Genomic DNA, 16,121 nt, shown 5'->3' on the forward strand with positions numbered 1-16,121 from the left:
ACGGCCTCCTTCGGGCATCCCCCTGCTGCGGCGTGGGGCCCTCCCCGGGTGCGGGTGGGGATCTGCTCCCCCGTGGAGCTCCATGGCTGCCGGGGCACAGCCGGCCTCACCAGGCCCTTCCCCAGGGGCTGCCGGGGACCCTCTGCTCCGGCGCCTGGAGCCCCTCCTGCCCCTCCTGCTGCCCTGGCCGGGGGGGCTGCAGGGCTGCTGCTCCCACACCTTCTCACTCCTCTCTCCAGCTGCAGTTGCTGTTGCCGGGTGTTTCCCCTCCTTAACCCCGTCACCCCAGAGGCGCTGCCACCGTCACTGATGGGCTCGGCCTTGGCCAGCGGTGGGTCCCTCTTGGAGCCGCTGGCACTGGCTCTGTCGGGCACAGGGGAAGCTTCTGGCAGCTCCTCACAGAAGCCGCCCCGGCAGCCCCCCACTCCCTCTGGCTACTGAAACCTTTCCATGCAAACCCAATACAGTCTCTTTATAAAAACTTGCATTTGTATTTTGAAACAGAGGTGTAGGATGAATCAATGAGGTACAGAGGTGCAATGGTTTCTTCAAGTTGTTTTTATTTATTTTGAGCAGCTGGGGGATGGAGCCGTTTCTGGGACTGGTATTTCCTTTGGTTTGGAGTGTCGAAACCCTGCCTTGGGAGGGATGTGCATTTTACAGCTCTTGTCTTCAGGCGATGTGAGATAACTCAAGCCTGGGAACAGGCTTGTGCAAGGGCTACTTTGTCCTGACCCGCGGCACGCGCCCACATTGCACTGAAGGCAGTAGAATTTCAGAAGATCCCTGTTGTCTTCCTGAACTGTTTTTTCCGGAGGTGGACTGAGCTCCCCACACTTCGCATGAGGTTGAACAGGAGCTCTGGAAGGTTAGCTTTGGCTAAGCTTTTTGTCCTTTCCTGATGCACTGTTCTCTGTATTGAGAATGAGGGTGATGGATAGCAAGTTCCATCTGTAGTAGCCAGACCCTTTCACGGGCTGTGAAAGCTTATGCTGTATGAAGCATTTAGAAATGTATGAGCACATAAAAATCTAATTGGGCAGACAAATGTTTGCTGACAGAAGAGAGAGATAGTAGGAGTCTAATTCTATGGACCTTTTCATTATAGAAGCACAATTTGAAATATAAAACTTGGAAATAGCATTTCCTTTCCCAAACTGTACAAATGTATGCTGCCTGTGTTCCAGGGATTCACCTCCACCTGAACAGCTCAGTCTTCAAGTGTAAAATCTAAAATGTTCTGTGGGTTCTTCTTCCTGCTGCATTATGATCTTATGGACATTAACTCTTTTTTTGACACTGTTATCCCAGGAAATCTTGAATATCACTAATGTTCAATTTTCAAAGTGCTTAAACGTGCTCTAGGTGACCTGTAGACATAATATTTTGTAATACAAATATAGTCAGATTATTTCTTCTACACAATAAGGAAGATACCTGTGCAACGTCTCCAGTTCTCTTCCTGCTTTCTGCAGGAGAATGGGAACTTCAGGATGAGCACAATGAATGGCAGCTCTTAGAAACTGAAGAAATCCTTGCTGCTGTTGTAGAAGTCCTCCATACTGGTCTCTGGATCTGTTTCTTCTATGAGAAGAGCAATACAGTGAAAGAATTCTGAGAAGCAGATGAAATCTAATCACAGAATCACACAGAATCACTAGGTTGGAAAGGACCTTCAAGATCATCAAATCCAACCATTAATCCAGCGCCACCATGTCCTCTAAACCATGTCCTGAAGTGCCACATCCACACGTTTTTTGAACGCTTCCAGAGATGGCGACTCCACCACCTCCCTGGGCAGCCTGTTCCAATGCCTGACCACTCTCTCAGTGAAGAAATTTTTCCTAATATCCAATCTAAACCTCCCCTGGCGCAACTTGAGGCCATTTCCTCTTGTCCTATCACTAGTTACTTGGGAGAAGAGACCAACACCCTCGTCGCCACAACCCCCTTTCAGGTAGTTGTAGAGAGCGATGAGGTCTCCCCTCAGCCTCCTCTTCTCCAGACTGAACAACCCCAGTTCCCTCAGCCGCTCCTCATAAGACTTGTGCTCCAGACCCCTCACCAGCTTCGTTGCTGGTGTTATCTATTAACACGTTGCTTCGTTATCTATTGTAACTTCGCAGTGTTGTGTTTAGCCTTGCTCTTCTGATGTGCTGCTCTGCCAACTGGATCATCAAAGTTCCCCGAAAATAACCGATGTATTGCAACCTCTTAGATAAAATCTACTTCTAGACTGTCTCTCTCTAGACCCTTTTCTGTCCAGTAGTGAAGAGGCACAGCCGTGTGCCATTTTACAGAAATGGTGCTCAGCACCAAAATTTTCAAGGATCTTCCTTTTGGATGCGATTGACAAGCATCTGGTAGCTGGTCAAGCTAGTTCAAAACCGCCATGTGCCAATAGTAGCGCAAATAATTGAAGCCGTGCTGGGTATTAGCCTGTATGGTAAATAGCTGTAGGCAAATCTTTTTTTCCGGGTCTGTCATTCACAAGGTGGATGCAATGGTTATGGGGGTTAGGGAGAGGCGGGGGAAGCGGGAGAGGCTGAGCGATGGAGCCAGGGCCATCAGGCTCACTGGGACAGACAGGGTATCTCCTTTTTACGAGACGTGAGTCCTTTGGGGTGGGGGGGCTAAAACGTCTGCATTCTTGCAAGGGTTAACATGTAGGTAGTAACATGGCATGGATTTGACACCGTGTGAGTACCTACCTCAGTGACTTCGTGCGCTTTGCTGCCCGTGTCGCTTGTGAGATGGTTGGCCGAGATTCACCGTCCCCCGGACCGCCGCGTGCCTGCAGCTCCCGGCGGCGGCCGGTCAGCGCTGGGCTTCAGGCACGGGTGAGGTGGGACGGGGACTAGTTCACCGTCTGTCTGAGGCCGCGGAGCACGTGGGGGCTGTTTCTGGAGAACGTGACAGGGGAGCCCCGATACCTTATTGGGGGGCTCGGGGGGGGAGGAGGAGTATTTGTAATTCAGATACAGGGGGGAAAGGAACACCATAGCATTGCTACCTGCAGGGCCAGGCGCTGGCCCTCATGATTCGTGTAGTTTGCGTGATAGCCTGGCATAGCTGTAACGATGATGATCGAGGTGGCTTTTAAATAGGGAGGTGCAAGATTCAGTGTCACAAAGGAGTGAATCTATTCTGTTATAAAGTAGTTGAAACTCTGCTGGAAGGTGTCAGTCCGTGTGTAAATATTTACTCATAGAGCATGATGATAGCCTCTGAACCTCTTCCCCATCTTCTGCTCCAGTATCTGGAGCCAGCTGGCTGTGATGCAAATTGAGACACAGTGATTTCACAGTGTACCTCTGAGCAAAGGCAGTGTGTGTTTCTTTTCATGGTTTGGGAGCACGTCTCATATGCGTGCTTCTCTGCTTGTTAAAGGTCCTTTGGCATACGCATTCTGCATCTGAGGTTAAAAGCTTTTTGTGGAAGAAAGTATCAATTGTGGTGAGTTACTGCTCTCCGTGAAATAGCAAAATCTGGAAAAATACAGAAGACGCAGCAAACGAAATAAGGCTCACAGTATCTGGGCTTTGCCGGGAAACAAATACAGGCTTAATTAGGGATTGCAAATTGGCACCCACACACGACTTCAGCCTAAATCTCTGATCCTGCTGACTTGGAAAAGCCCTTTGAAAGTTTTTAGTTGTAAGTGTACATAAACAATTAGCTGGAGCAGTATTTATGGAGTACCAAGAAGCCTGTAAATTTGTCAGGTAAACTGATGTCCATAGCCTGCCCTAAATACCTAAAAAGCCATGGAAGTAGAGATTAGATTGCTCAACTATGGCTCTGTGGAAGTTAATCCTTTTATTGCTGTTCCCCATAAAATTGCAGACAACAAAGTCACGTCTTGGTAACATTAAGTTACAATTTTGCAGGGCTCTGTGCTAACGCTTCAGCAGTATTTGCGAACTGTTACTCTTCTTGACTGATGAAATCAGAAAGGTCTCTGCTAACCATAATACTTCGTTTTTGGCCAAGACATGGAAAGTCTGGTGTTGGGCTGTGCCTGTGCTTGTATCTGTAATAGCAGAAAATCTACTGAGGCAGAGCTAGGTCTAGGTGGTATGAAAAATTATTTATTATTTAGCCTTCTATAAGCACTCCTATGAATTTTTGTTGGTTTGTATCCATAATTTTGGCAAGTGTGTGAAAAATATAGGGCCTATGAGACTACCTACCTTTGCAAAACAGAAAATTAGAATGATTCCGCTCCCTTGGAGAAACTCTTAAATTAAACATTTGTTTGACACTATTTTGAAAAAAATCACCTTCTCCACTATTTTCAAATGGTATGAAATGAGGAAATTTTTTTTCTTAACCTTTCATTGAGTATGAATGATATATTTAATACCAGAAGTGTATTTTTCAGACAATCATAGAGATTTTCATGTTCATTAATGACACAATATATCTCTATCTCCTCCTGTTTTAATAAGCAATTTTTGCTTTGAAGTACCGTGGAAAATTTTGTATATTCTTATACAGAATATCCCCCACCGGGGACGCGGGGCTCCGGGCTGGCGATCCCTAAGGGGTGCGAAGGGGTGCAAAGTGGCTGGGGTGGGGGGGGCGGTGGGCGCTCCGTGCGTGGGTCGTCCCCGCGCTGGAGCTGCTCCTGCTGCCGGGGCGGCTGGAGTGTGGTGCCCGCACCGCGCTGGGTGCGGGAGGCACAGGCTCCTGGGCTCGGGGTGCCATCGGCCCCGCACGCCCCCGGAATCTGCAGCGGGGGCTGGCTGTGATGTGGCAGGAAGAGTGGAGGGGGTAGGTGCAGCCTTCTGCCTTAGGAGGAACATCAGCCTTCTCACTGGCTCTAGGCTCACTTTGATCCTTCCAAGCCTTAATGCAAAGCGTGTTCACAGCCTTTGCTAGTGTGGTAGCGGACTTTGTGTTAACCGGGATGGATGCCACGATTGACAGTCAAATTCAGTTTGTGCTCAACCCGAATGTAAATACGGCTGTTTTCTACTTCCACCCTTTATACCCCTTTCTCAGAACACAAGAGATCATGATGTATGTTAGTCCTCCACCATCTTATTCCTCCCTCCCTCCCCCCTGAAGTGTAACCGGGGTTAGAGGGGTCCAGAGAAGGTCTGTTCATGAGGGGATGTGGCGGAAGGGGGTTTGCTGACTGAAACACTGCAGGGCTGAGCGGGACGTAAGCTCAGCGGCAGCGGTGCTCAGCGGCGTCGGTGCGTTCAGCTGATAATGTCTGACCAAACCGGTTGTAGTCTTCTTTTCAGGAGCCAGCACCAATTTTTCTCTTGCACATCAGTTAATTTGATTTTGAATCTCTTGGAGACAAATGCTGGGCTTTGGGTGACCACCTCCTTCTCTTTTCTGTTACAGAGCTCCAACATGGGAGGCAAACTGAGCAAGAAGAAGAAGGGGTACAGTGTCAATGATGAAAAAGCTAAAGACAAAGACAAGAAGGCTGAAGGAGCAGCAGCTGAGGAAGAGGAGACTCCAAAGGAAGCTGAGGATGCCCAGCAAACCACAGAGACCACAGAAGTGAAGGAGAACAACAAGGAGGAAAAGGGTGAAAAGGATACTCAGGTCGCTGCCAATAAGACGGAAGAAAAAGAAGGGGACAAGGAGAAAACAGTGACCCAGGAAGAAACCCAGAAACCAGAACCAGAGAAGTCGGAGTCTGTTGTCGATGCGAAAGTAGAGCCACAGAAGAACAACGAGCAGGCAGCCAAGCAAGAGGAGCCGACTGCAGCCTCTGCTCCCGCTGCCAGTAGCGAAGCACCCAAAACTTCTGAGCCTAGCAACGATGCAAAAGCTTCCCAGCCTTCAGAAGCCACAGCTCCCAGTAAAGCAGATGACAAGAGCAAAGAGGAAGGGGAAGCCAAAAAGACTGAGGCTCCCGCAACGCCTGCAGCCCAAGAACCTAAAAGTGAAGTGGCCCCAGCTTCAGACTCAAAACCTAGCAGCAGCGAGGCTGCGCCTTCTTCCAAGGAGACCGCGGCAGCAACAGCAGCACCTAGTTCCACTGCTAAGGCCTCGGACCCTGCAGCCCCACCAGAGGAAGCGAAACCTTCTGAAGTTCCAGCGACTAATTCGGATCAAACCGTAGCAGTGCAAGATTAAATTGGACAGCCTGTTGAAACAACCACTTAAAACAACCTGTGTCTTTTTTTTATTTTTTCAGCTATACTAACTCGTTTCAGATCTGAAATAACAAATATGTATTGCCCAGAAAGAAAAGGAGAAAAAAAAAAAAAGAAAAAATGAAAAGGATGTCCCATCAAGTTGGGAGGGAGGGAGGGGGGAGAATCCAAATAGTATTTTTGTGGGGAAATATCTAATATACTTTCTGCCAACTTGACACAAGTCCTGGATTTAAAAAAAAAAAAAAAAAATTAAATGGATGTCTGAAAGTACAGCACATCTTTTGTATCTGAACTGCTGTAAATGCACTCCACCAATGTATCAAAATCTTCTTTTTGTTCTGTAATGGGGTTTGGGAGTGATGCGCATGATTCTGCCCACTGGGTTTGTGCCAAGGCAATCAGATCTTTATGAAAGCAGTATTTTCTGTGGTTTTTTTATTTACAGCCTTTCTTATTTTGATATTTTTTTTATGCAGTGGATGAATGCCAACTTTCAGACAAAACCCACTTAGCTGTCCACATATTTCTCAATGCCAATCCTCCAATTCTTCCTCTCCAAATATTTTTTGGGAGTAAAAAGCATTCTCATCCTACTTAGCCTACCTAGATCTCTCATGACGAGTTAATGCATGTCCGTGGTTGGGTGCACCTGTAGTTCTGTTTATTGGTCAGTGGAAATGAAAAAGTCTGCGTTCATTGCAGTTCCAGTTTCTCTTCCATTCTGTGTCACAGACACCAACACACACTCATTGGAAAACAAATGAAAAAACAAAATGTACAATGGATGCATTGAAATTATATGTAATTGTATAAATGGTGCAACAGTAATAAAAGTTAAATAATTTAAAAAATATAAAAGTGTAAAGACTGATTAAATCTTCACTTTTACCGCTTGGGAACCAGGTGAAGGAGATCCTTACGCCCAGAGAAGGAGTCTTACATCTGGGGCTGCTTACTCTCCTATTTATAGTGAAGTAGAGGTAAAGAAAGAACGATCAACCTCACCATCCTAGAAACATGCTCCCATAAACTCCAACTTCAACAGCCACAAGCATTCACAGGTGAGGTTGGAAGAAGTGGCAAATGAACAGCACTTTTCATGTATGTTTTATCCCAGGCAAAGTAGAAATGTTTTTGCCTGCCTTAACATGTGCTCTCTTGCTTTTTTAAAGAGCCAGAGGCATGCTGACTGGGTTTTAACTGGGAATAAGACAGTGGATTTGATAAGCTGATTTTTTAAAATGAGGCAATTAAATTTAATCCTAGTCCTATTAAAATATTTCCCGTGCTGACACACTGTTCTTTTCCCCATTGCCATTGTGCAGGAGACGAACTGCAGCTGCCACAAAAGGCCAATTCTGCGTATTTCAAATATGGGAAAACTTGTGCAGCTGAGCAGTTTACCCTGGCATAAACAACAATTTTCAATAGTTTTGCCCGTTTGCCCAATTTTTATTCAGCAGAACTGCTGAATAATTGCAGTTTCTGCTGAGTGGTGTCCTTGCTGTACACAGACAATGATTTCAGTGCAGAGCCGAGGATTCACAAAACTGATTAAAGGAGCATGTTTGGTCTGCCCATCAATAAGCTCTTAGGCTGAGACGAAGTGCTGGGAGAAGTGGGCAATGGTAAATAGAAACACAGCTTGTACACATACCAAAGGGATGAGTGGACCTCTATTTAGTAAATAAGGGAAGTGGTGTTTTAAAATGATACAAATTATTACTTCACATACTCTATCTCCGTGTAGTGAGGGTGATTCACTCTACAGACTTCCATAATTCTTTTCCTTTATTTTATTCAGAAATACAAGGTTCTTATACCATGCTGGCGATACTGATGTGCAGTTGTGCACCCGTGGAAAGCTTACTGGAACGGTCAGGAGTACTTCTATTGGGTTTAGATCAGGTCATTCACTTACCTGAATGTCGCGCCACCATCAAGCTTTTGCATTCTTAACGCAACGGAGACAATTTCATGCAGAACACGTCAAAGTGGATTCTTTTGCACAGAGCAAGGTCAGCGAGGTACCCTGGCTTAAAAAGAAAGCAGGTGTTACTAGATTGACTAGCTGAAGCGCTGCAAGGGGCCAGGCACGCAACACGTTCGCAGTACTTTACCGAGCTTTGTGCATATATAGCTCTCGCATCTTACAGTATCCTTGTGTGGCCAAGTCTGTGGCTTTCCTGCAAATCTGTAAGAGCACTCTGCCATCGTTTCCCAGTGTAGATGCGTCCTGGAAAGGGAGAACTTCCGTCCACAACTCCCCCTTGAATTCTCGTGAGATGGGTCCAGGACTAAGAGGAGGAAAGCAGGGATCCTGCAGTACTTCGTGCTGACGTAGTACTGAATCGACCCAAAGCTGACGGGACTAAATCTGTGCTCTGCCTTTGGGCTGGAAGTGGCTGCCCATGGATAATAGGTATGTATGTAACTTGTTTACTGGGGTGGTATGAGAATGTGCCTACGAACTACATCACACCTTGGCTGATATCACTCCCGTTCACTTTCAGTGTCAGTTGAGAAGCCGAGAGGCAGTGCGGCCAAAGACTGATGCACTTATGTAAGTGCTCAGTATTCTCAAAAATTAAAAAGGAAAGTTGGCATGTAAGGTTTTTAATTCTTTTATTAATAGAGGGGGCTGCAAAATTAGCCTTGTCATAGTAGTTAAAACGCTTAGTGTGTAACTGATAGTGCCAAGGCATTCTGGCTTACGGCATTGCTCCACACTGCTGCTATTCTGTACCTACACACTCAAGGAAAGAAGTCACCTCTGTTTAAAGAGCTTATGAACTTAGCATACATGATTAATAGAAGTGTGAAGCACGTTGCTTGCCTGAAGTGGCATGAGAAGAGGTTAGAGCCTGGAGCCCTGCTTTTCTTCACCTCAGTGCAGTATCTCATCTCCAAGATCCTCTTTTCCCGAGTTATAATCACTCTTTAATAACAGTAAAAGTATGTTAAGGGTACAGAACTAACAGGCATGTTAATGCTTTGAGCGTAAGCACATCGCAGATAACCTCAAAGGACCCAGCCCTTTTGTGGAAGCGTGCCAAAGGAATAGAGAAATGCAACCCTGGGAAAGAACCTTTGCTATTGTTTAGAGCCCCTGCAGAGAGATGTTTGCAAGGTCTTCCTTGTTTTGCCTTGGAGACTGTCAAGAATCTGTTGCTCTCCCTTCGACAACAGGAAGGTCGGTGCCATTGGCTTTGCTCACGCTTTGCTCACACTTTGCTCGCACTTTCACAGCAAGGAGAAATGCAGCTGCTGTTAAATGTACAGCAACTTAACCTTTCCCTAATTTTTTTTTTTTTGTACTGTACTTGAAATGTACCTGCTGGCATTTTTATAATGACAATTTGAGATGGAAAAATAACTAAAGTTATGTTAAAATATTCATAATGAAATAACTTCCTAGGAGCAATGCTTATGACTTGCCCTGAAGCTGGTTTCTGTACACTTACTTACTTACGTGTCCGTACAGGATACACACTTCCATGAAGAAAAGAGTAAAATAAAACATTATAGGATGTGCCGCTGTCTTATGTGACACCACTTCTAAGCATGTGACCTTGTGACTGCCTGTACCAAAAGAGTGACTTCCCAATTCCTGCTGGTGCTTCCTTTGTTCCAGCACTTAACTAGGAGGTCTGTCCATTCTCTGTCTCGCCTGACAGTTGCCTTCTCGGGATCGGCTTGAGATCCAGCTTGATTCTAGTGTACTGAACTGAGCTTGAAGCAGTGCCTGAATCAAGCCCTCAGTCTTGCTTCAGGAGCTTCTTATCACTAGATTGCATTTCCGTGAATTTATCTTTATTTAGCCAAGCTGGGGATTGTGTCAATGAAATACCTCACATTTGTTGCCAGTGCTGCAGAAGGCATTTTCTCACAGCACATTTCTTCAGTACAAATACTGTTATACATTCATTGCTGTCTCGTTGCACTGAATTCATAGTCTTTAAGGCTATTTTAAAAGATTTTTTTAAATGGTTTGCTTTTTTTTTTTTTGGTCACATATTTTTTTCTGCACCAAACTCTTCTGTCTCTGCATTTATCCTGAGTCTGATTTGGTTGACTTTCTGCCTTTCATTTACTTTTTTTTTTTAACATCCGGTCTTATATTTAACCTCCCTACCATATTTCATGCTATATGAATGCATGTTGGCTGTTAAGCAGCCAGATTTGAAAACCATGGCCCTCCACTCATAGGAAAAATACAGCATAAGGAACAGCAGCATACACGTGTTTTCCTTCACTGCTATGAAAAAGAGTCTTCTCTGGGACTGGCAGATCTTTGCTTGCCACCTTTACCATGGTGGGCTCAATCTCTGGCCACAGCCAGGTAAGCAGGAGGAGGTATTTTCTGTTTGTTGTTTTTGTTGTTGGGGGGGAGGGAGGGAGTGGATCTTTCAAAATGTGGCTGCAGGAATTGGGACACAGGGCTTGTGAAACAAGCTTTTGTTTCCTGGAGCAACACTACGGTATGTTAACTGGCCACCATAGGGTTACCAAGTCTCTCCAACTTGTCAGGATACTTGTCTCTTTTTTTAGCATATTTGCTTGTGTAGGCAATAAATATTAATTCCAGTTCTTCCTCTCATGGCTATGTAAATGTATCGCCTCCTTCTTTAGTTTGTCTCCCCTCCACAATGTAAGTCTTACGTCTCTCAGAGTCTCCCGTTGCATCAGGAGTCTGACTGAGCTTCTTGATGGCTTGGCTTGACCAAGATTACTTTTTTTTTGAGACTTTTCAGTCAAGTGAGGTACAGATTTGATTGAGTTACAACCTTGGTCCACGTATTAAGCAAAAGTTCAAAAGTTTTACATGACATTCCTGCTGAGGTTAAGGTGAAATCTTACTACAAGCCCTGCCAGTCTGTTATTTGGAATGTTCTCGGGTTGCTGCAAAATGAGTAACTTGCTAACCATCACCGACGGTTCAGCTGGCCAGTAGTTTTTGATTAACACTTGGTAAAGTTGGACGTTCAGTCTCACTTGAGAATGAAACAAATTGTACTGGGCTCGATACAAGGACAAAATAGAGCTGTTCACATTCGGAGGTGGAAAAGTAATATTTTTTTTTCCTCCGTTCAGCTCCAGCCAGTTCAGAAAACCAGTGTGAAACAGAGGCCTGTCCCTAGATGGTCTTTTCACTTTGGGAATGGGGAAAAGCTCGTAGCAGCCAGACTGTAAGTCATAGTAGCCAAAAAATGGAGAAGGTCTTTAAAACTTAACAGTTAGTACTTTAAACCTTAAACCTGAATAGGAGGTGTTTTAATCACAGGCTACACGGCCCCCCTGAGAAGCCGGGCTCCTAGAGATACCCAGTGTGGCAGGAAGCCAGCTGCTGGGCTTCTCTTCTATCTATTCCAGTGGCTCTCATTTTTAGCACTCCTTTTCCCTTATCCCTCTTTTATTGGCTTTCTACCAGTTTTGGGTTTATTACGTGTTAATGAGAACAGTGTGCTGTAATGACAGGCCATACTGATGCTCCATTAACAGCATTTTTCTGGCTTTTTTTTTTTTTTTTTTTTTTTTAGGGTTCTGGCATTACTTGTAGGATTCTGGACTGGGTCTGTAAAAACTTATATGTTTACCAAATAGAATATGAATTGATCTGGTGGAAAGGAGAAACTGAAAAAATAATTATATCATTGGAAATTGGTGCAAGCCTGAAAGAGCACACCCTTTATTCTGCAATGGTCCAGGATTCTGAAATGGCTCACTGTAAGCTAAAAGACCCTATGGAGATTTCAAAAGATATCACATGTCAGTATGCTGAATACATTGTTGGTTTAAGCTCTGTTGCTCTGTCCAATTATCTGAACTTTGTCAGCTGCACTTCATTTTTTTATTTTTAAATAAAAGCCAGCATTCCCAAGCTAGCATTTTTGTTTCAGAAGGCGAACAACAGTAGCTCATAATGAGTACGTTGCAAAGGAAAATTTCAATCCCATTAAATCTTGAATAATCTTTCCCAGTAGAAGAAGCTCTAACACTACTTAGGAATCTTTTCCAACATTTTGTTTAAAAGACAAAGTTTCCTGATAGCCAGTTTTTCAAAGACATATTCATAAAAGCATATTTTTATAGCATAACTGTTGATGATAAACAAAATGGACAATCTAATGGAGTCTGGCCACACATTGCAGGCTAAGGAAAGAAAACCTGGAACATGGGAGACCAGTTGATCAGCTAGCAAATCAAAATTATTGATTCAGGTCCACTGAACTGTGTGAAAACCGTTTTATTTGCAGTTATTCCATACAGATCTGAAAAAAAATTATTAGCAATAGAATGTTGCGTTATAGTAGGTAGCACTGAATGATTGGATATGAGAGAATTAACCTGTTAACCTTAGTGAGAATAACAGGCAGATCTGGATTTGAATTGAAGCAGTATATGAATGCTAATTAGGAACATAATGAAAGCTCTGAAACAATAAATTTAAAGGCTGTATTCAAGACTTTACGTAGTCAGTTTTTATGAATGTTTCACAGTGTTTCTGTGAGACAAGGGGGACAACAGAAGGATGAGCATATTTCTATATATACACATAAAAATGAAACAAAGAAGAAAAATTAATGATAGCAGGAAGGAGTGGTACATACTTTCTAATAAGTCTTGAATTAAAACTGGTGCATCATGCTGCATTTAAATATCTTGGGACTCAATTTTTCCTTGCACCATATTTTGGTGTTCTAGCTTATTTGTATCGCACACAGGTTGGATCAGACTTCTGGATGAGATTTGAACAGCAGCTCTATTTCCACTGCACTGCCACTCTTTTTGTAGCCATACCTGACCTAATTTTAAAGCAATTTTTCTGATTTAATCTGCCAGAACCAACATGACTACATTAGTGGGGGTCTGAATAGGTGACAACCCAAACTCTCAGATGAGCCTTGACCATTGGGACTGAGCTCTGTGCTGCTGTGTTGCATCTGAGCTCGCTACCGCTGCCCTTGATGTGTCCATACCAATGGCAAGGACCAGGAAGAGCTGTCAGTGGGTTTTAATGTGCCTCCGGTGCCCCACATCTCACTGAGTCCCCATCTTCCCCATGCTGAAAAAGCAAGGGTGGCTGATGCATTCTAGCATGCTGAGCTGGAGGGTGCTTCTCTGGGTCAGCTGCAAGGCTGAAAAATTGAAAAAAGCTGTACAGTTCCTTAGTCATGATAAGCAGACAATGGGAGAGCCTTTGAAAGTATGATAGTTAGCATAAAAGTGATTTCTAACTTCATGGTAGAATTAAGGTGACAAAGACATACACTGCATCCTGAGAAGAGCAGCACCTTATAAATGGGATCACACACAGTGTTGTACAGGAGGAAGTTGGGTACAAAAATGTAGCTATTATGAGAACAAATATTGCTTTTATGCAAAAGCAAAATTCGTGATGACTGGAGGGACTTACAGTTTGGCAAAAGGACTTGTCCACTATTGCAGTCATTTTTAGAGAAAGGATGGTTTTTCAAACCTATTTAAAGAGATCTTTTTTTGGTGATACTTATGTTTCTGAGATATAATTTATATTACAAATACAGTAAAATACATTTTGGTATACTCAATGAAATTTTGCAACAGCATAAGCAAAACCTTTCTACAGCAGGATGTAGGATTGTAAAGAGAAATGAACCATGGTGGTGGTGAAGTACAAGTTCCTAGTTAGTGCCCTGAACACATGCAATGTTTTTAATAAAAAAGAAGATTGAATGGAAGCTGTGGCCACAATTCTACACAGTGATGAGAGATCATTTTCAACGAGTGAAAGATCTTGTTTTAGTGATGGTATCATGAGATACCGTCAAATCCAATGATACTATCAATCAATCAGATCCAACTGCAATCAATTCTATTGATGATGCTTCAGCATAGATATGACTTTTTTGAAGGAGCAACTTTTATGTGAATGGCTGTTTCCATTGATTTTATAATCTTGCTGTCCAGCTTGAAAACTCCACAATTAGTTTAAGAGCATTGAAAGTAAGAATCAATCTCTCTGCTGCCAGTCAGTGATAGGGTAGGTGTAGATAGAGAAAAAAACCTAAAAAAGACAATACAAGGACAGAGAAGCATTTGAGAAGGAGTCAGTCACAGGGGGAATGTCAGGAGCAGTCTGCAGTCAGTGTGCAAGGCCAGGATAGTGATTTTCAGAGCACCACTTTGAATGGGTTGGAGACAAGACGCAAGCTGAGAGTCTGGACTGGACAGAATGGGTCGCAGGCTAGCGATGTTACGCAAAAAGAAAGTACGGCAGCTTTGCCTGCAAGTGAAGGCACAGAGAAAGTCACATTCTTTTCCCTTTCACTCCAGCTCTCCCACATTGATATTTACTTCCTCCTGCAGGCTTAACCTTTCCCTCAAGGATCTCTTTCTTGTCCCAAGATATGCTTTAATCAACAGGCAAGATTTCCCTAAAGTGGCCAAAGCACCCATTTAAAAATAATGTGACACATACCACATGTCTTCCAGAGACCTTCTGTGTTTCTGGAGAAGCTTCATGTACAGCCTTGCCCTTCAAAGCATCTTGTACAAAACAAAGATGTACCAGCTCACCTGGTATCTGAAACCGTCGTGTCCCTTACCCTGTTACCACATAGACCTTCTCCACTGTTTTATCACTGCGCAGATACAAGCGGGTGTGTAGTGTTCTAGTACTTGCCTGAAACAGCAACGGTCCTGTTAACCCAGAGAGATCGTTTTACGAGTAACTTCTCCAGCTGCCTTGTGTGCTGCCAGGCCTGGACCGACCGCGTGGGCGAGGAGAGCTGCCCACCCTTAGGAGCCCGGGGCTGCCTGCAGTGGGCTGCAAGTGGGCTGCCTCTCCCTGCCCACCAGCTGCTCCTCCCTCCCCCTGGGGCATATCTGCACCAGTCTCCTGCTGAAGAGACTTGGCTCGGAGGACAATAAATCACCTGGGGAGGCCATGGAACCTCTTTAGGGGAGCTTAAGGATGGGGAGGAGAACTATGTGTAAGGAATTACGTGGATATGGTTGCATCTCCCTTAGGGCAGGGGAATGGGAATCCCTAAAAGACGTTGGAAGTCAAAGTCTTACAAGTTGTCTATGGTTCTGCAGTAACCGAAGATTATCCCAGTGAGAACTGTTTTCCTTCACCTGAATAAGAGCTAGACTATATCTGGTTTTGTGGAATAATAATTCACTCTACATTGCCTTCAGCATGTCTAAGGGCAGTACAAGGTACTGTTCAGTCTTAAATCCCACAGTGCTGTATTTCAATAGCTGCAGACTGTTACTCTGGGATACTGAGTATCCCCTTTTAAAAAGAATTTTTGAAGTGTTGTCTGAGTGCCAAGAATGAAACATTTCTCAATTTTACTTTATTTTTTTATCCCTCTTTCTCACGTGATTTCATTCCAGCCATTCTTTTGTCCACCAGGCCATCAATAGGCAAAACTGTTTACTTTTTCCTGTGTACATCAATCAAACCGCAGATGAGAAACAATAGCATGTGTTTTGGTCACAACCTTCCCTTGGATATATTTTTGCAGCACTTCATGTCTCAGCCTGCTATAGGCAAGGACCATATTACTATTTCAACTGGGCAAAATCATTATTGTTGTTATAAATTGACTCGGGGATATGCAGAAGTCCAGCAGTGGTGAGAATTTTCTAATCTTTGTGTGCTTTTGTTAAAAGTGCAATTCACAATGGATCTCTGATGAAAAGTGCTGGTAACCATGCAAACTCTCAGAGTGCTGCCTGTGCAAAACTGGGTAAGGCTTTCTTTTAAGAAGTACTTCTGATGATTTGGCAGAATTGGACCAGCAAATTGTAGTGATGAACTGGATAAAAATGACCTGGAAAATCCCTGCCTCATGTACAGTGCTGACTGCTGAGCAATCATTGCTGTTCTGTGCTTTTTCCTTTGTGCTGGCCTGTGCATAGATACACTAGTACTGAGTTAATTCAGAGCTGGAACAGGCATAAGGGAAACCACAAAATTTTAAACTCCCTTTTTTATCCTGA

General features: G+C 44.0%; 1 protein-coding gene across 1 annotated transcript; it reads left to right on the forward strand.

Moving 5' to 3' along the window:
* Nucleotides 1-5,370: 5,370 nt before the first annotated feature.
* On the forward strand, nucleotides 5,371-6,918 carry BASP1 (brain abundant membrane attached signal protein 1; the record flags this gene model as incomplete). The annotated part of the gene is made up of 1 exon (XM_082014877.1): nucleotides 5,371-6,918. The coding sequence occupies one exon, from the start codon at nucleotides 5,371-5,373 to the stop codon at nucleotides 6,103-6,105; it is 735 nt and encodes a 244-aa protein (XP_081871003.1). The 3' UTR covers nucleotides 6,106-6,918.
* Between the last annotated feature and the right edge of the window lie 9,203 nt (nucleotides 6,919-16,121).

Source organism: Phaethon aethereus, assembly GCF_964289735.1.
Source record: "Phaethon aethereus genome assembly, chromosome: 2".
Taxonomy (NCBI): Eukaryota; Metazoa; Chordata; class Aves; order Phaethontiformes; family Phaethontidae; genus Phaethon; species Phaethon aethereus.